The following is a 22,878-nucleotide window of genomic DNA, read 5'->3' as shown; positions in this document are numbered from 1 at the left end:
CCTTCCTCGACGAGGGAATCACCACCGCAGGTGAAGATCGGCCGGAATAAGCCTTCGCCGGCGCCGGAGGGACCTTCACTTGCTGCTGCGTTTCTCGACCGAGACGAGAAGGCGAAACCGCCGTCGAGAGAGGAAAGAAAAGGCAGATAGGGTTTTTCGGTGAGAAAGGGAAAACTTAATCCCTTTATAACTCGATTTAAATTCTGTTCCAATTACAACTTAAATATACTTCGTTCCCCTTCTTAATCACAAATCAACCGCAGCTCAATTGGTTGGCTAGGTTTGGCTGAGGTTCGGCTCGGGTCGAGGTCGTGGGTTCGAGTCTCACCTTCCATAAATTTTTGGTCAAAAACTTCTTTCTTTTTGTAACCATACTAAACGACCTCCAAAAATTACATAAAAATACTCTAAAAATTTCTAAAAATCTCTAGAATATTTTAAAAACATTTCCAAATATTTTTATGGACATTTGGAACTCGAAATGGGGAAAATTGAGTCGTTACATTAGATAGCTAACTATGAGTAATGACATGCCTAATAGTAGTGTGTGTGTTGAGGGGGGGTTTGTTGATTTCTCAAGGTCCTGTACGAGGTTGGGTCTGAATTCTGCAGAAATCAGAAACCCAATCGATCAGCCGATCGATTGAGGAGTCCTCAATCGATCAACTGATCGATTGGAAGAAGTCCCCGTGTACAGAATGTCATTGAGTTGATCAGCTGATCGATTGAGGAGCCCTCGATCGATCAGCCGATCGATCGAAACGCGATCTGCCGCGTACAGAGAGCTGATGAGTCGATCGGCCATAGATCGATCAGCCGATCGATCGGGAATTTAAATCCCACGAACAGAGAGCCTCTGAATCGATCTCTGGATCGATTGGCCAGACTGGATCGATCAGTCGATCGATCCAGACAGGGCTTCTGTGCACAGTAGCACGTTGGATCGACCAGTGGATCGATTAAACCACTCCAATCGATCAGCCGATCGATTGGAAAGTCTGATTTCAGCTAGAAGTGTCTGACTTCAGCTTTTGTATCAAATAGAAAGTTTAGGTTCCCTTCCTTAGCATATGTATAACTTTAGAAGTGTATTCTGAATATAAATTTCAGATTTTATAGCAAATAGCATAGAGTTTTAATTAGTTCAGCTTTTCCGCACCGTAATATTCAGTGATAGTCCCAAGAATAGTTTAGCATAATGTAACCCCCGGCCTTACAGCCTAGTCAGTAGATGGCGGGTCGTTACAGAGTGGTATCAGAGCAAGTTCCATACTTCCTCCACACACACATCAGTATTGAACCTGCAGCTTCCAAGTAAGAATACCTCTCACTTTATTTATGTTTTTTGCTTTCATGTTATAGATAACTAAAGCTTGTTTATGTAAGATAACATCTAACATAATAATAGTAGTTATGTACCTATGATTGTATTAGTTATGTGTGTCCTTTATTCTCTAGAAAATGGTACGAGGACGCCCAGCTAGAAAGACACCAGCTACTGAGCCCCAGCATGAGGCAGGCAGCTCAGTGCCTCCTCCAGACCTTGCAGAGGTAGTGGCTCAGTTACAGAGGAAACTAGCTGAACAGCAACAGGAGATAGCCACCTTAAGGACTAATCAGCAGAACACTCCCACTGTCACTCCAGAACCTAACTTAGCAACCCCAGTAGTGATATAGGTTCCACCGGTCCAACCTGCAGCGCTAGTAGCTCCAGCAGCAGGGGCGAGGAGAGAAGCCTATCTGATCCAGTGGCAAAAAATCAAGCCAGAGAACTTCTCAGGCACCAGTGAACCATGGGATGCCCAAGCCTGGTTCAAAACACTGGAGAGTACGATAGAGCTTCTGGACTGGCCAGAACATGAAAAGGTGAAATGCACCTCTTTCTGCCTAACAGGAGACGCACGTATGTGGTGGGAGAAAATTAAAGTGAAGCACCCAGTGAACCAGATGACATGGGCCGACTTCGAGAGAGAATTCTTTGAGGAGTTCTTTCACATGCGGGTCACGAATCGCCACTACGACGAGTTCACTGAATTTCGCCAGGGCAACCTTTCAGTGGAAGAAGCCGTGAATAAATTCAACAGATTGGCTCGTCTATTCCCCGAACTAGTCAGCACTAAAAGATAACGAGTCCGGTTGATGCTCAAAATGTTAAGGCCGGAAATAACAATGAGTGTGACCAGCGGCGTCCATAGGCCGCAAACCACAGAACAACTAGTAAGTAGTGCTCTGACCACTGAGCATTACCAGAATAGCATCAAGCAGCAGAAGCAAGCCTTCTCAGAGTCTAAAGGCCAAGGAGGCTCAGGTACTCAGAAACACCAGGGCCACAACTCTAACTGGAAAGGGAACTCCGGTAACAAACATAAACCAGGGAGTTACCCGAAAGGAGGACCAGCTAGTAAACAGCCTAGTTATCCCAAGTGCTCTACTTGTGGGAAATTCCACCCCGGAGTTTGTCACAAGGGTACACGAGGATGCTTCGAATGTGGCCAGGAAGGGCATATGGCTAAGCAATGCCCGAACAAGACTAGTTTTCCCCTACCACAGCCGATTCAGTACAGAGACAAACCAGCCCAGTTGCACCATATGCAGGCTGCTTTAGATGGTCCACACATCAGCCAAGGCAGACTAGAAGCCCCCTCAGCCACGACGAACGCGAGGATCTACTCACTCACCAGAGAAGACGTAGCGAATGCCTCGACAGTTGTTACAGGTCAGATTAGTATTTTACAGCAAAGTGCAACTGTCTTATTCGATACTGGGGCAACCCATTCTTATATATCCAGGACATTCGTCGAAAAGCTAGCAATATCTCCAGAGGTACTTAGTGGTCAGTTTTTGACAACACTACCTTCGGGAAAAATTATGGTATCCACGCACTGGCTCCGAGCAGTGACAGTCATTATAGCAGACAGAGAGCTTTTTGGTGATCTGATAGTGTTAGATATGGCTGATTACGATGTCATCTTGGGAATGGACTTTCTGATTAAGTATGGTGCCTCCATAGAGTGCCGTAAATAGAGAGTTGTATTCCAACCTGAAGCAGGAGTGCAGTTTGGGTACATCGGAGAACCAAAGAGAAAAATCAAGAAGTTTCTCTTAGCTCTGAAAGCACAGAAACTACTTGATTCAGGATGTACGGGATTCTTAGCACATGTAGTCAATACCAGTCAGGACAAGGACCAAAAGCTAGAGAAGGTCCGAGTTGTATGTGACTACCCAGCAGTTTTCCCTGAGGAGTTACCAGGCCTAGCACCAGACAGGGAGATTGAATTTGAGATAAAACTTATCCCCGGTACAAATCCCATCTCCAAGGCACCCTACCGCATGGCTCTAGCAGAACTGAAGGAACTTAAGGAGCAACTACAGGAGCTGCTTGACAAGGGCTTTATACGCTCAAGTCACTCACCATGGGGAGCGCCTGTATTGTTCGTGAAGAAGAAGGACGGGAGCATGCGCCTGTGTATAGACTATCGAGCACTCAACCAGGTCATGATTAAGAACAGGTATCCTCTTCCCAGGATAGATGACCTGTTCGATCAGCTAAGGGGAGCAGCAGTGTTCTCTAAAGTAGACCTCAGATCGGGATATCACCAGGTGAGAGTTAAAGAAGGTGATATACCCAAGACAACTTTCAGGACCAGATACGAACATTATGAGTTCGTAGTCATGCCCTTTGGTGTGACAAATACTCCAGCTACTTTCATCGACCTCATGAACAGAGTATTCAGAGAATACTTAGATAAGTTTGTTATCGTGTTCATTGATGACATTCTTATCTATTATGAAACTCAGGAAGAACACGCAGAGCACCTGAAGATAGTACTGCAGACCCTTCAACAGAACCAGCTATACGCCAAGTTCACGAAATGTGAATTCTGGCTCGATCAGGTATCCTTTTTGGGTCACATCATCTCCAAGGCTATGAGTAACTGGAAAAGACCTAAGAACGCCAGTGAAATCAGAAGCTTTTTGGGACTAGAAGGCTATTACAGAAAATTTGTAGAGGATTTCTCCAGGATAGTCTCCCCACTAACAGCTCTCACCAAGAAGAACAGAAAATTTCAGTAGACAGAGGACTGTGAGAACAGCTTCATGGAGCTCAAAAGAAGATTGACCAGTGCACCTATTCTGACTTTGCCAGAAAACACAAACAGCTTTGATATTTACAGCAATGCCTCTAAATTGGGACTAGAAGCAGTACTGATGCAAAATGGCAAGATGATCGCCTACGCCTCCAGACAACTCAAGGACTATGAGAGGAACTACCCTACTCATGACCTTGAGCTTGCAGCAGTTGTCTTCGCCCTCAAAATTTGGAGACATTACTTATATTGAGCTCAGTGCAGAGTGTATACAGATCATCAGAGTCTGAAGTACTTTTTCACTCAGAAGGATCTGAATATACGACAGCGCAGATGGCTTGAGCTGGTCAAGAACTATGACATAGACATCCTCTACCATCCAGGAAAGACCAATAAGGTGGCAGACGCACTTAGCAGGAAGTCCAGTGCTACCTTACTATCCCTAGCAGCCATGTCACCGCCCCTACAAAAAGAGATTACATATTTCAGACTCGAACTTATAGTTGGACAGCTCTCTACTATAACGTTAGTATCCACCCTGCTTGGTGACATTCAGACAGCTCAGGATCAAGACCTTAAGATATAGAAAATCAAGCAAGGGATAGCAGAATCAGAAGGTGGAGAATTCAGAGTATCTGATAGTGGGGTATTATATTTTGGTAACAGACTATGTGTTCCGGATCAGGAGGAACTACGGAGGGAGATCCTAGATGAGGCTCACAGGACTCCTTATGTGATGCATCCTGGTTCCACCAAAATGTACCAAGACCTAAAGAGACGTTTTTGGTGGCCTGGGATGAAAAGAGACATCGCTAGATATGTCAATACCTGTCTGACCTGTCAGAGGGTCAAGGTAGAACACCAGAGACCAGGAGGAGTTCTGTAGCCTATTCAGATCCCAGAATGGAAGTGGGAGGATATTTCCATGGACTTCATAGTGGGACTACCCAGAACCATGAATGGTTTTGATGCCATCTGGGTAATAGTCAACAGATTGACTAAATCAACCCACTTCTTAGCTATCAGGATATCCTACTCCATGGAGCAGCTAGCTCAGTTGTATCTCAAGGAGATTGTCAGACTGCATGGAGTTCCATGGACCATCATTTCAGACAGAGACAGTAGATTCACATCACACTTCTGGGAGTGTGTACAGTCAGCGTTGGGCACCAGGTTAAAATTTAGCACAACTTTCCATCCTCAGACAGATGGTCAGACGGAGCGGGTAAATCAGGTACTCGAAGATATGCTCTGAGCGTGTGCCCTAGACTTCAAGGGAAGTTGGTGCAAATATTTGTGTTTAGCAGAATTTACATACAACAATAGCTATCACGCCACTATCGGCATGGCACCCTATGAGGCTCTCTATGGGCAGAGGTGTAGATCTCCAATCTGCTAGTATGAAAGTGGTGAACAAAAGAATTAGAACTTCAGACAGATCTAGTAGAAGATACCACAGCAGTCATACAACAGATCCGCCAGAGGATAGAGACAGCTCAGAGACGCCAGAAAAGCTATGCTGAAACATGGCGTTGACCCTTAGAGTTTTCAGTTGGGGATACAGTATTTCTCCGAGTGGCTCCTATGAAGGGAGTAATGCGTTTTGGGAAGAAAGGCAAATTAAGTCCCAGATATGTGGGACCATACCTTATCACCAGAAGAGTTGGCAAGGTAGCATATGAGCTAGAGCTACCCCAGGAGATGTCAACTATCCATAACGTATTTCATGTCTCTATGCTGAAGAAGCATATCTCAGATGCCACCCAGGTGATTGAGCCCCAGTTGGTACAAGTCCGCGAAGACCTCAGCTATGACAGTCAGCCTATTCAGATAATAGACCGAGCAGTTAAGAAATTACGGAATAAGGAGGTACCATTAGTAAAATTTATTTGGCAAAATCACACAACAGAAGAGGCAACTTGGGAGACAGAAGCTAGTATGAGACAGAAGTACCCAGAGTTATTCTAAGTTCAAGGACGAACTTTTTATAAGGTATGGGGGATTGTAACGCCAGTTCGGATCCTCTGTCCCGAAGATGCCTCTGTCCCGGTGTCCCATTCAGAAAACGACAAAAAAACGTGCCAAACACGTGCTTTTCTCCTTCGCTCTCTGTGCCGTGTAAACACTCGCCGAAGCTTGCTTTTCTCCCGAAGGCAACTCCAAAGCTGTGCCCTAACCCAAACTCCAGCCGACCCCTTTGCTTCCGCCGTCGCCGTCGGGCTCGACGACAGCCATCTCCATCCCCTCCCCAACTCTAAAACCTTTCCTCCCCAGCAACTCCAGCATCTTTGCTTCCGTCGTCGCCGTCGGGCTCGACGACAGCCATCTCCATCCCCTCCCCAACTCTAAAACCTTTCCTCCCCAGTAACTCCAGCAGCCATCCCGACCCCGCTGCTTCCGCCATCGCATTCGGACTCGACGACAGCCCTCTCCGTCCCCTCCCCAACTCTAGCAGCCCGGCGTCTACCTTTCCTCCCCAGCAACTCCAACAGCCATCTCGGCGACTCCAGCAGCTCCGGCTTCCCCTCCCTTCGTCGACTCCAGCAGGATGTATCTCCGGCCTCACAGACGTTGAGGTTGGCAAAGAATATGAAGTTGTTTTTAGCAATTTTGCAGGTATCATTTTTCATCTGCACATCCTGTTTGTTATTTCCAATTTTCTTTCGTCATTTCTTATTTGTCCGTCTACTAGTCAACTTCCTGCAAATTTTGTCTTTCTGAACTTTTTTTTAGATATAAATACATAAGCCTGTAAATGCATCAATCATAGTATGGCAAGTTTGATTCTTCACCTAATCTTGCATCATCAGACTATTTATTAAAAAGCAGAGTCAAATTTGGTGACAAATTTGATGATTTTAGACTAGGTAATCTGGAAAAGGATTCAACGACACTTTCAATCAAGTTTGATTGATTAGCAAACCTCCCAACCTCTCGTTCTATTTACAGAAAAGCAGAGTCAAATTTGGCTATTGAATTACAATAGCAACAAGAGTATGGTTGATTTAACAAATATAATATAGATATGATTTAACCAAAACAAGGAGCATGCTCTTTGTATATATAGGTCAGCTCATGTTGTAGAATTTTTTAACGTTTGCTGTTGATTTTCTAATGATTGTCACTGGTTTTATGAAATGCAGTTTTTATTTTATGTATTGCTTTGATTCATAAGTATAATTTATATGTTATGAATGCTTGATTTAATCATTTAGTGATAGTGAAAATTATGTTGATATCACTTTCAGGGGAGTAAATGCATAAAAATGTATGATTGTTGCTACTTTCAGTGAAGTTTATCAAATTTTTCATAAAAATGTGTGATTTTTTATTACTTATCTAAATTGTTATTGTTTAGTTTAATTTTATCGAATCTAACTTTTTTGAGTATTAGGTTGCTATTGAATGGCGTCATCAAGTAACAACAGCATCAACCATACCAAATTTGAAAATGTACGATGCAGGGACTGTGGACTAAATGCATTGGTGCTAGTCTCTAGATCAATCAAGAACCCAGGAAGATTATATTATGGATGTAAGCAGCATGGATGGTTAAAGTGGGTGAGATCTGATGTTGTACTAAATGAAGACACCAGTGCTATACATTTTAGGATGTTGTCAAGAGTGGAGTCAAGGATAGGAAGGGAACACATTACTTATCTTGGACATAATATGGGAAATTGGAATGTACCGCATATGGTCTGGATATTAGTAATAGTAAACTTAATTCTTTTGGCTGTATACTTGTTTTGTTTGTTAGTTGGTCTGGTTAAGTAGTGCTAGTGATGTAATGTATAATTATGAATGATGTTGACATTTTTATTTTTTTTGTTTATGAATGGATATTAATTATGTATCATTACTTCAGTTAGTTTTGTATATCAGCAAATGATGTCAACATTTGTAATTGATGAGATTTGTTCCGTATATGCATTTGTAACAATCTTAAGATTTGTTTCTTTAATATTCGATAATGAACTAAAAATATTGTTGTTTTTTTTTTTGCCCATCTTCTTTTCTGCGTTGTTACAATTAAATCTCTCATCTCTGCTGAGATGATGTAAGTGCCAATTTTTATATGCAACAATTGTGTGTTGTTACAAATTTCTTCTCATTTTATTTCTACCTAAATTTCTTCACGTCCTTATTTACATAAAATACTTGCCATGGAGATTGTACTCATGATAGGAAAACAACTTGCAACTCTGTAAGTCTCTAAGAAAACCAGACTACAACATAGTAGATAACACCAATCCCAATCAATCCCCAGAAGCCACAGCTCCTTTTTAAATACACGAATCTGCATAACACTCACTAAACCAAATATTTGGAAAGAAAAACCCACCTACATCAAATATTCAAATTATAGCAACATTTCCACGGACAAAGAAGCTCCACCGAAACACTAGCTTATCTCTAGAAACGAAAACCACACTCATAGAAATTTCTCCATTTTCAAGCAAAATCGAACATGTGCATCAGAAACTAGCTCCCAGATTTGTAATGATACACACCAAAGAGAATGCCCATATGAAAGCCAGCAGCAACCATCAACGATACGAGATCACTCCCAACGGAGAAACCCAAAGTGAATAATGATTCCCCCCAACACCTTTCTACAAACAGAGCAAACCTTCGTAAAAAGTAAACTCATAGAAACAATCTCCCAACCAACACTAAAACCCAGAAACTACCATGATTCCAGATTTTCCAAAAAATCACTAAACATCAATTCAAACATCACTGTGCACAACGCAGTTACAATATTGCATGAATATCATAGGAAGAGGAGCTCCATAAGAAACCCACACATAATGATCACACAAAAGAAGAGAACACCAGAAAATCAGTGAATATATTCCTCCCATGTCCAAATAGAACATTTCATAAAGGTCCAAAATGAGAAGAAAACAAACTAGGAACCAGACAAAACCACAGAGTCCTCCAGCAAGCATAGTGAACCTACACAGAAAAAGAAGACCAGCAAAAACTAGCCAGGTTTACAAGATATGGTAACCACAAAAGTTCCAAAAAATATGCAGCACATGAGTTTTGAGGAGCTTGCTTCATTACATATTTGTTTGTATTCCATTGTAACTTGATGCCGACGATGCCTATATTGACATCAATCACTCTTTATGGTGTTCTTTAGTTGATGTGCATTCCATTGTAGCAACATCCACACCATTGAAGCACCTGGAGAGAAAAAAAAACAAGTAAAGCCATGTAAGTTTTATCAAATATCATATATATAACATGAAAAGATACTAGAACTAGTGAAGTTTGATAAGCAGCGCATACTATACTATCACAATATTAGTGATGACATATTATTATCCTCATGTGCAATGTGCAAGTCTACTAAACATGGCAGATAGAAATTTAACTCACCCTCTCATGTGCATGTATACTAGAAATAAAGTAACGATAAGCAAATTGCTATCAATTTACCAGATTTCAAACTGTGCTAACAAGGTGTTAACAATAAATGTTTAAAACATGGTTAAAAATGGTACAACAATGGTGTAAACATGGTTAAAAAGCATACTGATACAACAAATTTAATCTTATTACAAATGGTTAAAAAAACAACAAAGGTGTAAACATGGTTAATTTCTTACCATCCTTCCCGATTATTTGTCTGAAAATAATCATTATCAGAGTGAACCTGAGATAGTTGTGTTGACAAAAGTGGTGGAAATTGAGTTTCGGCCATACTCAAACCTTCAACACAGCTATAATTTGTAGGCTAAAACAATAAAATATAGTTTTATAAAGTGATAACATAATTATTTTAGTTAACATACTAAAGTAACCCTTAACTTGATTGATCATCCGTTGACATTCTACACTTGGCATGCTCGATATACTTTCATAATGCTCTTCTACATCCTGTTATAAAAAAAATAGAATGATTTAATTCTATATACTTTCTCAAATGTAACGACAAAAAATAAACAACACTTTAGTAAGAATGAGGATGAAACCTTAACAATTGTTGAAGATTGGTTGGTTCTTCTTACTGCTTTCCTTTTCTTTGAAATTTTATCTAAGCCACCTTTCAACCTCTTACCTGAAATTGTTTTCTTCTTTGTTTTAATTCCTTTGACTCCAAGAGAATTTCCTTCACCTATTTCGAACTCTCTTTCAATTGAGTGTTGGGCAATTGGTTCATTAACTTGTAACCTCTCATCCACCATCTTAAACATACTCAACAAACCATCTTTAACAACCTTGTAAGTGTCTTCCCTCTCCGCTGCCTTGGTAACCAATTGAACATACAACCCACTTAATTCTTTATATCGCAAATTGGTGCAAGCTTTTGGATCCAAACTATCTTTGTTTGCAATTAAATCAATAACACCAATGTATCCATCTTTTGCTTTTCGTGTCCACCTCTTCAATATATACTCACTTGGGATCTTCATGATATTTTTCATTGCAAATATTTTCAAAATATGAGAACAAATAATCCCAGCAAAATCATATTTTCTACAGCTACACTCAATTTTTTGACCCGATGAATCAAGTGTCACTATATGATGGTAACTCTTTTTGTAAGAAGTAACTTTATATTTTGTATGTGATCCAACATCTTCACAAATTTCTACACTAGAATCATGAGATTTGTACCACTCTTGTTCAAAAAACTTGTATACCTCAGGAGTATAAATACAACTTGCATGCTTTAAAATTTGAATTTGATACAATAAACATGGAACACTTGTATTTGATTTAAAATCAGCTTTTAACTCCTCATATCGACGATCATCAAGCAGTCTTTGGAAGTGATTGAAAAAGTCTAAAAACTTGTGTTAATAAGTGACGTATCTTTTCACAATACTATTCATGCTCTCACTTCTTTGGGTTGTAGTCATATCCGCACAAAACATTTGTCGCCCATAAACTAAAGCTCATTTTTCCTTTATGCGAAATAGACGTCTCAACCAATCATTGTCTTCAAGTGTATACTTGGTCAACAGTATGTTCCAAGCTGAAATAAAATCTTCCTCTTCATCAAAATCATATATACATGAGGCAAAATCTTTAATAAACTCTTTGAACTGAGAAAAAACTCTACTCAAATGTATTGCAGCATTTTGATAAATGTGCCAAATACACAAATGATGATGTGTTTTAGGCCATCTGGAAGCTAAAGCCTTTGCCATTGTTGCATCTTGATCTGTAAGAATAGTTATTGGTTTTTTCTCACACATAGCCTTGGTAAATGTATCAAACAACCATTCAAATGTCAAAGATGTTTCATCATATAATAAAGCTGCACCAAAAATTATGGATTGCTTGTGATGATTAACACCTACAAACAACGTAATTGGGCGACCTTCATTATTCTTCCTGTAGGTTGTGTCAAAGCAAACAACATCTCCAAAATATCCATAATCAGCTCTCATCTTAGCGTCACACCAAAAAATATTAGTTATCAAATCATCTTCATCAACTTGAATTGCATAAAAAAAATTGGGATCATCGAACTGCATTTTCTGCAAAAACTCCAATACACCTCCTGTATCACCAACTCTCATATTTCTTGTTCTTTTGGATCGCAAGTAGTTTTTGTAATCTTCAGGAATAAAACCTAAATTCTCTCTCCCACCTACTTGTCTCACCATAAGATCATGAGATGCTTTTGGGGGGATTCCCACATCACTTGCCATCTCAATCTGTATCGCCGCAGAAGAAGATATATTTCTATGACATCTGTAGAGGTGAGTTTTGTTTAGACTTGAAAGATAATGATTATGCTCTTTAACAAATTGCTCCACAGTCAAGTTGCCATTATTTCAACAACTAATCTTCATTTTAGCCTCACAACCAAATCTTGTTTCAGGACGACTTGATTTCACATAAATATCTCGTTTGTCTTTTCCCCTTTTGCCTTGTGCACTACAACAAAAAATTCTGTCAACTAATTTACCCGATTTATCATTGTGGCTTTTGCTCCTTCTTACACCAAATCCAACTTGTTTAGCATATTTCAAATAAAATTCATAGGCTTCCTCTTCTGTCTTAAATTCCATACCGATATTTGGTATCAATTCTTCTGTGATAGATTGGTCAGAACTCATCAATAACATGGTAGAGTCCATATCCTCATTAATAACATCAAACTCATCATTCTGACAGTCTTGGTTTACATCAAAACTCAACCTACGACAACTTGTAAATTCAACCAACGACAACTCCATGATAATTACAATTAGGCCTGAAAAAAAACAACCAACCAAGAAATGTATATTCATAATATTAGGTGCAAAAAGAACTCATGTAGTACCAAGAAAATGAACTGGAGCAACCACCAAAGGTTATTAGGTGCTGTGTTTGGCTGAAATGATCTAATTACAGTCCATTAAGCCATGTTTAATCAATTTAACAATCCCTAAACCTCTAAAGCGCTTGGGTAGTATTTAAGGATAAAGGCATGCAGTAGCAATGCAATAGTAACATATTAAAATTTCCCACAACAAACTATCTAAACAACAGCAATTAAAATTGGAACTGCAGTCACCTCGATATTATAGCAATTAATTCAATAGCCAAATTTGACTCTGCTTTTCTGTAAATAGAACGAGAGGTTGGGAGGTTTGCTAATCAATCAAACTTGATTGAAAGTGTCGTTGAATCCTTTTCCAGATTACCTAGTCTAAAACCATCAAATTTGCCACCAAATTTGACTCTGCTTTTTAATAAATAGTCTGATGATGCAAGATTAGGTGAAGAATCAAACTTGCCATACTATGATTGATGCATTTACAGGCTTATGTATTTGTATCTAAAAAAAGTTCAGAAAGATCGGAGATACATACCTGCTGGAGTCGATGAAGGGAGGGGAAGCCGGAGCTGCTGGAGTCGCCGAGATGGCTGCTGGAGTTGCTGGGGAGGAAAGGTAGACGCCGGGTTGCTGGAGTTGGGGAGGGGACGGAGAGGGCTGTCGTCGAGTCCGAATGCGACGGCGGAAGCAGCGGGGTCAGGATGGCTGCTGGAGTTGTTGGGGAGGAAAGGTTTTAGAGTTGGGGAGGGGATGGAGATGGCTGTCGTCGAGCCCGACGGCGACGGCGGGAGCAAAGATGCTGGAGTTGCTGGGGAGGAAAGGTTTTAGAGTTGGGGAGGGGATGGAGATGGTTGTCGTCGAGCCCGACGGCGACGGCGAAAGCAAAGGGGTCGGCTGGAGTTTGGGTTAGGGCACAGCTTTGGAGTTGCCTTCGGGAGAAAAGCAAGCTTCAGCGAGTGTTTACACGGCACAGAAAGCGAAGGAGAAAAGCACGTGTTTGGCACTTTTTTTGTCGTTTTCTGAATGGGACACCGGGACAGAGGCATCTTCGGGACAGAGGATCCGAACTATTGTAACGCCTGAAAATTCTCAAAATAAATTTTAGAAATATTCTATTTTTTTTTAGAATTTTAGAATATTTTTATGGAATTTTATGAATAGCCGAAGTAGCAAAATTAAATAAAAACATAAAACAGCTTAAGCGGGAATTGAACCCGAGACCTATTAGACCCTACAAGTTATAGATGACTCTAGTAACCAAGGGCCCCAGTAGGGGTGTGCTGAAAGGAAAGGAGAGCGATTATATTTAAGGTTTAGTTGGGGTGTATTAATCACTTAATATAAATAGGAAATTTAAGAGGGAATTTATTATTCTTGAACGACAACTTTTCTCACCCTCAAACCCTCACCGTTGCCTCTCTCTCTTCCTCACCCTCTCAGCGCACAAACCTAAGAAGACCTAGGGTTCCATCCCTAGGGTCGTAGGAGCACCATTCAGCGACGTCTCTGATACGAGGATGCTCCCCTCCGCGAGAAGGAAGCGTAGACGTAAGAGGATCGCCGAAACGATCTTCTTCTCCGGAAACCTAGCGATCGGATTGTAAGAAAACTTAGCGCAGGATGTAAGTAACCCCTCACCTGCAGTATAAGTAGCTAATCACATGCTTTTGTGCTCTTAGTTCGCATTTATATTCTTAGTACAGCCACACGCAGAGATAGAGCACACCAGGTGCTCGATAAAATGACTAGTATAGCTATATGCTACAGTAGACATTTTTAATAGTTCAGTTAAATGCCATGGATGTAATTTAATAGCATACATGGTCTTGCTTCAGTTATATGGGACTACGGTCCAATGGGTGGGCTCTCATAGTCGCCTCTAGGTTCAGATAATCTAGTCAGACAAGACAAAATAATTAGATTAAAAATCAGTATTTTACTTTATCAGTGACACTGTACTGGACTTCAGTTGTCCTTAGGTTGGGCTCCCATAGTCGTCCCTAGGTTTAGATAACCTAGTAACCCTACTAGATTAGGGACTTGCTACCTCGGGCCTAGTTAGGGACGTGCGCACAGCAAGTACAGTTATCGGGCCCATCAGCAGCATGTTTAGTATTTTTTATCTATTTATGAAAATAGTTTTCAAACCTCACAACCATATATGTGAATACAGCTTAGCTTCAGTTTAGTTTTCTTAGTGTTATAACACATAGCCTAGTTTATGTATCGATTTAGTTAGCTTGTTGATACAATGAGTAGCCTTTTGTTCAGTAATTGTTTAGCATGATTTAATTGTCCATATGTCATGTTTTAGCATTTTCAGCATGTATTTCAAATAGCATCTTTTGGAAGCATGATCTTATCGAATGCATGTTTTGTGAGGTAGATGGTTTCTTACTAAGCTCCCAAGCTTATAGTTTCCTTTTTCCTTATACTGCAAAAAAAGGTAAAGGGAAGATGGATTAGCGGAGGCTGGAGGGCAATGTGATAAAGATGTGTGTGAGAAGGAACTTGGAATAAAGACCCTTGGAGACTAGCAAGTCTAAAGACTTATTATTTCTTATAGTGTACTTTTCCGCACCTTTAGATGTTTAAGTGTCTTGAATTATGAAAGTTATGCTTAGATTACTCATTGTCTGGATATTAGATAGCTAACTATGAGTAATGACATGCCTAGTAGTAGTGTGGGGGGGGGGGGGGGGGGGGTTTGTTGATTTCTGAAGGTCCTGTACGAGGTTGGGTCTGATTTCTACAGAAATCAGAAACCCAATCGATCAGCTGATCGATTGGAAGAAGTTCCCGTGTACAGAACGTCATTGAGTCGATCAGCTGATCGATTGAGGAGCCCTCGATCGATCAGCCGATCGATCGAAACGCGATCTGCCACGTACAGAGAGCTGATGAGTCGATCGGCCATGGATCGATCAGCCGATCGATCAGGAATTTCAATCCCGCGAACAGAGAGCCTCTGAATCGATCTCTGGATCGATTGGCCAGACTGGATCGATCAGCCGATCGATCCAGACGTGGCTTCCGTGCACAGTAGCACGTTGGATCGACCAGTGGATCAATCAAACCACTCCAATCGATCAGCCGATTGATTGGAAAGTTTGATTTCAGCTAGAAGTGTCTGACTTCAGCTTTTAGATCAAATAGAAAGTTTAGGTTCCCTTCCTTAGCATATGTATAACTTCAGAAGTGTATTCTGAATATAAATTTCAGATTTTATAGCAAATAGCATAAAGTTTTAATTAGTTCAGCTTTTCCGCACCGTAATATTCAGTGATAGTCCCGAGAATAGTTTAGCATAATGTAACCCCCGACCTTACAGCCTAGTCAGTAGAAGGCGGGTCGTTACATTTCCAACCATTGGAAAAATATTTGCAAAAATTTATCTTTTACAATTTCCTTAATTTTAAATATCTCTGTGAAAATATAACTTTCAAATTTATTTTTGGCAAGTATTTTGAAAAATATTTTGAAAACTAACTATCAAAAGTTGCTTAGACTTTCAAAAGTTACCCTAACAACCAACCTTGAAAAATTAGTTTGCATCACCTCTTTGAAAAATTACATTTTCTGAAACACTTAATTATGTCTTTTAAATATTATTGTTGGTGTAAAAATCTAATTAAGAGTAACCTTAAGTTTATATCCTTTTAATGTGTGCCAAAGGGGGAGAGTGATCTTAAGTTAGAAAAGTTAAAGGAAGAGAGTTATCTTAAGTTAGAAAAGTTAAAGGAAGAGAGTTATCTTAAGTTAGAAAAGTTAAAACATTTCTAATCTCTCAAACTTTGAGAATTAACCCTTAAAGACCCAAGCCTAACTTAAGAAAATTGTCAAACATCAAAAAGGGAGAGATTGTTGGTGCAATCTGTTGGTTGCTACTCGGAAAACCTAGAGGTTCCACTGTACAAAATTTTGTACAAAGGTCTGAACCTTTTCCTAGCTACCATGTGTTCTTTTAAATTAAATTTTGGATCGCCTGCGGAACTTAACACGTTTGATCCAAAACTTAATCTATTCGTTCTTTTAGGTTTTGACTTGGGTCTCCTGCGGAACTTAACACGTTCGACCCAAATCACCTTAAGTTATTAATTCCATTAAATATTAATTTCCATAATTGGTTCCCAGTACTGACGTGGCGAGGCACATGGCCTTCTTGGATATGGGAGCAACCACCACCGACTAGACAAAACCTTTTATGGAAAGCTAATATTTAATTTCCTAAAATAACTTTAGGTTAACCGAAAAGAACAATCAAATCACAAGGGAAAAAAAACAAAACAAAAGAACACAACATCGAAAAACATATTCGAAATACTAGAATCACATGCCTCTTGTATTTGGTATTATTTCCAAAAATAACTAGTATGATGTGGAAAGAAAAATTACTAGTTATACCTTTTAGAAAGACCTCTTGATCTTCTACCGTATTCCTCTTCTAACCTCGGACGTTGTGTGGGCAACGATCTTCCGAGATGAGAAACCACCAAAGCACCTTCTCCTTTCTTCAAATTTCGCCAAGCACAAAGCTTCCAAAAGATGAAGATCTTTTCCACCAACCAAGCTCCTAGGGATATAAGCTTTTCTCTCCTTCTTCCTCAAGCTAGATCCGGCCACCAATTAAAACTCCATGAGGATGAAGAGGTTCGGCCACAAAGAGAAGAAGAAGAGAAGAAGGAAGGGCCGGCCACACCACCAAGGAAAAGAGGGAGAAAATAGAATAGAGTCATTAGCCTTGAAGCCTCCTCTACCCCCTCTTTTATAATCCTTGGTCTTGGCAAATAAGGAAATTTAATTAAAAACTTCCTTAATTCTTTTGCCATGAAAAAGAAAAATTAATTAATTAAAAATTAATTTCCTTTTTACAACTTATTTGGCCGGCCACCTTCAATCCACAAATCAAGGAAAGTTTTAATTAAAACAAAAATTAAAACTTCCTAATTTGTTTCTAGAAATTTATAAAAATTTCTCCAATAATTTTATCCCTTCATGATTGGTTAATAAAAAGGAAATTTTATAAATTAAAATTTTTCTTTTAAACATGTGGATAAAAAGAAAGTTATCTCTAAAAATTAAAATCTCTTTTAATCTACAAATAAGGAAAGATATCAAATCTTTTCTTAATCTTTTGAAGAAACTTATAAAAGAGAATATTTAATTTTAAACTCTCTTTTAAATCATGAACATGATTAAAAAGGAAAGTTTTCTTAAAATTTAAAATCCACCTTAAATCAACAAATAAGGAAAGATTTCAAATTTTAAACTCTCTTTTAAACATGTAGATGATTTACAAATAAGGAAAGTTTTTACCAAAAATTAAAACCATCCTTTTAAACTACAAATAAGGAAAGAGATTAATCTCTTCTCTTAATCTTTTGTAGAAAATTATAAAAGGAAATTTTTAATTTTTAAACTTTCTTTTAAAATCATGATATCCACATAAGAAATAATTTTAATAAAAATCCTTTTTAATAATCTAGTGGCCGGCCACCTAAGCTTGGGACCCAAGCTTTGGCCGGCCACCTTCATGGCTCATCCACTTGGTCTTGGCCGGCCCTAGCTTGGGTTCCAAGCTAGCTTGGCCGGCCCCATTGGATGGGTAAGAAGGTGGGTATGCGGTGGGTATAAATCTCTATATACTAGAGGCTACGATAGGGACCGAAAGGAGGAATTGGTTTTGGTCTCCCGATAAAATTAAGCATCCCGTGTTCGCCCCGAACACACAACTTAATTTTATCAATAATAATTCATTCCACTAGAGAACTATTATTGAACTACCGCACCAATCCCAAATTACATTTTGGGCTCCTTCTTATTATGAGTGTGTTAGTCTCCCTGTGTTTAAGATAACAAATGTCCACTAATTAAGTAAGTTACTGACAACTCACTTAATTAATATCTTAGTCCAAGAGTAGTACCACTCAACCTTATCATCATGTCGGACTAAGTCCACCTGCAGGGTTTAACATGACAATCCTTATGAGCTCCTCTTGAGGACATTATCAACCTAGTATCTCTAGGACACAGTTTCCTTCTATAATCAACAACACACACTATAAGTGATATCATTTCCCAACTTATCGGGCTTATTGATTCATCGAACTAAATCTCACCCATTGATAAATTAAAGAAATAAATATCAAATATATGTGCTTGTTATTATATTAGGATTAAGAGCACACACTTCCATAATAACCGAGGTCTTTGTTTCTTTATAAAATCAGTATAAAAGAAACGACCTCAAATGGTCCTACTCAATACACTCTAAGTGTACTAGTGTAATTATACGATCAAGATAAACTGATACCTAATTACACTCGACCTTCTAATGGTTTGTTCCTTTCCATTTTGGTCGTGAGCTCTATTTATAATTTATAAGGTACTGATAACATGATCCTCTGTGTGACACCACACACCATGTTATCTACAATATAAATTAATTGAACAACTACATTTATCACAAATGTAGACATTTGACCAATGTGATTCTTATTTCTAGATAAATGTTTATACAAAAGCTAGGCTTTTAGTATACACTCTAACAATCTCCCACTTATACTAAAAGACTATGCTGCCATACATCTAATTCCCATCCTTCAACATGCCCATCAAAAGCTCTTGCCTTAAGGACCTTAGTGAAAGGATCTAGGTCATCACCGATGCAATCTAGGCGGCAACAACTTCTCCTCATTTATGATTCCTCGTATTGGGTGGTACTTGCGCTCTATGTGTTTACTTGCCTTATAGACTTATGGTTTCTTGAGTTTGCTCTGCACCAACATTATTACAATAAATTGTAATAATTTTGGACAAACCGAAATCATATCTAAGTCTATCTTGAGGTTATTGAGTCATTCGGCTTTTATGGCTACCTCGAGGCTTGCCATATACTAAGCTTCTATGGTGGAGTTCAGAAAAACACCTATGCTTATCACTCTTCCATAGTTATGACTTTACCTCCTAAAGTAAACACAAAACCCTGAGGTTGACTTATTATTGTCCCTATCCGATTGGAAGTCAAAATCCATGCAACCCACAAGGACTAAATTAACTGCCTTGTAAGCTAGCATATAATCTCTAGTGCCTCTAAGGTACTACAATATATGCTTTTCTGCAGTCCACTGTCCTTGTCCAGGCTTACTTTGATATCTGCTAACTATGCCCTTGGCAAAACAGATTTCTAATCTCGTGCATAGCATACATTAGGCTTCCAACAGCCGTAGCATAAAGAACTGCCTTTATTTCCTTTATCTCCTTTGATGTCTACATAGACATATCTTTAGATAAAGTTACTCCATCCTGAAAAGGTAAGAAACCTTTCTTGGAGTTTTGTATGCTTTAAAACGAGCAAGGATTTTTCCGATGTATGAAGCTTGGGATAAGTAAAATATTCTTTTCTTGCGATCCCTTATTACTTTGATCTCAAGAATATATACATTCTCCCAAGTCCTTTATATTGAATTGTTTGGACAACCATACCCTTACTTCTGACAACATTTTGATATTGTTTCCAACTACCAAAAATGTTATCTAAGTATAGTACAAGAAATATCACCACGTTTCCATCACATCTTTTGTATACACAAGACTTATCCGGTTACTAAATCCATAGATCTGGATTACTTTGATAAACTGGATGTTCCAAGACCTTGAAGCTTTGCCTCAGTCCATAGACTGATTGAGCTTGCACACAAGATGCTCTTAGCCCTTTGCAATGAACCCTTCTGGTTGCTTTATATAGATGTTTTCTTCAAGACTTCCATTAAGGAATGCTGTCTTGACATCCACTTGCCAAATAGATAAAAGAATCCGAATAGACTTAAGCATGGCTACCAGTGAAAAAGTTTCCTTTTTCATCTAGCCTTGCTTTGAAGGTTTCTACCTTCCTGTCTATCCCTCTTTTCCTATTATAGACCTTTTACACCCAAAGGCTTTTACACCACTTGGTGGTTCTACAAGCTTCCAGATTTTATTAGAATACATATATTCTAATTCTATTATTCATTACTCTTTGCCAAGATGCTGCATATTTATCTTGGAGTGCTTCGTCATATGTCCGGAGATAAGGTTTATGTCCTTCAGGGATCGAGTCCAAAAACTCTCCCAAAACATGACCTATTTAGGTTGCCTAACAACCCTCCCACTACGACAAGGCACTTTCTGCAATTGTGTATCATTTGTGATACGTGTTGCAGTTTTCTTGTGGTATCTCATCTTGTACAGTTGGTACTAGGTTAGACATGTCCTTTATTATTTCCTTAAGAACAAATTTACTTATGAGCACGTGGTTCATTATATAGTCCTTTTCTAAAAATCAGTCATTGATGCTAACAATGACTTTCTGATTTTAAGACTATAAACCTACTTTTGTTTATCTAGGATAACTTACAAACAAGTGAACTCCTATCCAACTTATCATTGTCTCTCATATGTGCTAGATTACCCGAATCCGAATATGCTTCAAAATAGGTTTTCACCTATTCAGCAATTCTATATGAGTAGAGAGTTCTAACTTGGAAGGTACTATGTTCACTTTCGTTTCAGAGTTTATCCTTAAAACAAATTTGGTAATTTTCTGAATAACTCATCATCTATCTAATTATTCCATAAGAGTCCTTTACCTTCTTTCTACTACACCATTCCATTGGAGTGTACCAGATGCAGTTAGTTGGGATTGAATCCCTACTCGATAAATGACTCCTAAATTCTCCCAAGAGGTACTTGCCACTACGATCTTACCGTAGTGTCTTGATATTTTACTTTGTCGTTTCTCCACATCGCCTCGTACTCTTTGAACTAATCAAAGCACTTAGACTTGCGGCACATCAAGTAAATATATCCGTATCTCAAATAGTTGTCTATAAAATAGATAAAATATTTGAAACAACCTCTTGCCTGGATGCTCATAGGATCACACAAATCAGAATGAACCAATTCCTATATATCTTTGGCTCCATACCCCTTAGACTTAAAAGCTCCTTGGTTATTTTCCTTCCAAGTAAGACTCGCAGGTTGGAAAGATTTCCACTACTAATGAACCCAAAAGTTCATCAGCTAACAATGAATCCTACTCAAGTATAACCTAGCTTTTAGATGTCAAAGATATAATTGGTTCATTTCCGAAGGTTGCTTTCTCTTAAAATTAGAAGATGTGTTACTAATTTCCATTTGTTGCATTGTGGGAGTTATTGGATTATAAATTGTCAACCATCATACCAGAATAGATAACTTCCCTATTTTTCTTGATAACAACTTTGTTATCAAAATAGACACAATATCTATAATAGTTTAGAAACTGAAGTCAGGTTCTTTCTAAACTTGGTACGTAAAGATAATTACTTAAAATCCATATTTTATTCTTATCAAAGGATAAACATCTCCCACTGCAATAGCTACCACTTTTACAGTAGTGCCCATGTGGACGGTGATTTACCTTTCATTTAGTTGTCGGGTTTCCTGGAACCCTGCAATGAATTGCAGACATGATTAATGGCATCTTGTATCTACACTCCAGGTTCTGGTGGATAACACCACTAGACATGTTTCAACTAATGAATTAAATACACCTAAATTGTTCTTAGTTCTAAGAAGACAGTCTACCTTAATGTCCAAGTTCTATTACAATTGGGACTACTAAGTCTTTTTCTATAGTATATCAGCTAGGGTTTGACCATCTTCCTAAGAATCACAAAAATATTTGGTTAAGACCAACTCCTTAAAAAATCCCCATGAATTTTGTATGCCACGTTAGTGTGGACGTATACAAATTCAAAGAGGAAATTTTATCATTTAATTTTATTATCTCGTCAACCTTACTTTATGACAAATAAAATTAATAGTTGGTCTATCTTTAATCAAATATTTGGTCAAGACTCTAAATTTAAAATAATATTGATTCCTCTAACAATACTATTTAAATTTACCAACACCTCAAAACACCGTGAATTTTGCATGCCACGTTAGTGTGGACGTATACAAAATCAACATTTGTAAGAGGAGGGTTTTACCCATTAACTATCTTGTCAACGTAACTTTATGACAAATAAAATTATCTCAAACACCATTAATTTTGTATGCCACGTTAGTGTGAACGTATACAAAATCAATCATTTGTAAGAGGGGTTTTAACCCTTTAATTTTATTATCTTGTCAACCTAGTTTTATGACAAATTAATAGTTGGTTTCATTTGGTCACACAAATAATAGCAGTGACTCGATGGGAGGATACTATTAGATGTGTCTAAGTGTATACCATTACTTGACACTAAGTCCATTAATAAGATTATGCCCCTTCCGTTGGGGAAGATCACACGCTCTTAATTAACTTCCTATAGTCATCCAAAAATGGAAGTCTGTTCTAGTGATCCACAAACAAGCTCATCCGTTATGGAGGAAGGCACTCAGAGCCAACGCGCAAGCTTGTTTGCATCACTTACAAACCAGTAATGGAGACCATGGGATTTACTTAAAATCCCTCTCCCACTTAGTTATTTA

At 38.7% G+C, this 22,878-nt stretch overlaps 2 protein-coding genes across 2 annotated transcripts; both read right to left on the bottom strand.

The window, feature by feature from the left end:
• Positions 1 to 9,217: 9,217 nt before the first annotated feature.
• Positions 9,218 to 10,528, bottom strand: LOC121972920. Its single transcript, XM_042524534.1, has 3 exons — positions 10,162 to 10,528; positions 9,710 to 9,812; positions 9,218 to 9,284 (listed from the first exon to the last, which is right to left on the bottom strand). The coding sequence occupies exons 1-3, from the start codon at positions 10,526 to 10,528 to the stop codon at positions 9,218 to 9,220; spliced, it is 537 nt and encodes a 178-aa protein (XP_042380468.1).
• Positions 10,529 to 11,002: 474 nt separating this feature from the next.
• On the bottom strand, positions 11,003 to 11,764 carry LOC121972919 (protein FAR1-RELATED SEQUENCE 5-like). The gene has a single exon (XM_042524533.1). The coding sequence runs from the start codon at positions 11,762 to 11,764 to the stop codon at positions 11,003 to 11,005; it is 762 nt and encodes a 253-aa protein (XP_042380467.1).
• Positions 11,765 to 22,878: the final 11,114 nt, after the last annotated feature.

Source organism: Zingiber officinale, chromosome 4A, assembly GCF_018446385.1.
Source record: "Zingiber officinale cultivar Zhangliang chromosome 4A, Zo_v1.1, whole genome shotgun sequence".
Lineage (NCBI taxonomy): Eukaryota > Viridiplantae > Streptophyta > Magnoliopsida > Zingiberales > Zingiberaceae > Zingiber > Zingiber officinale.
This window is presented reverse-complemented; position numbering and strand designations above follow the sequence as displayed.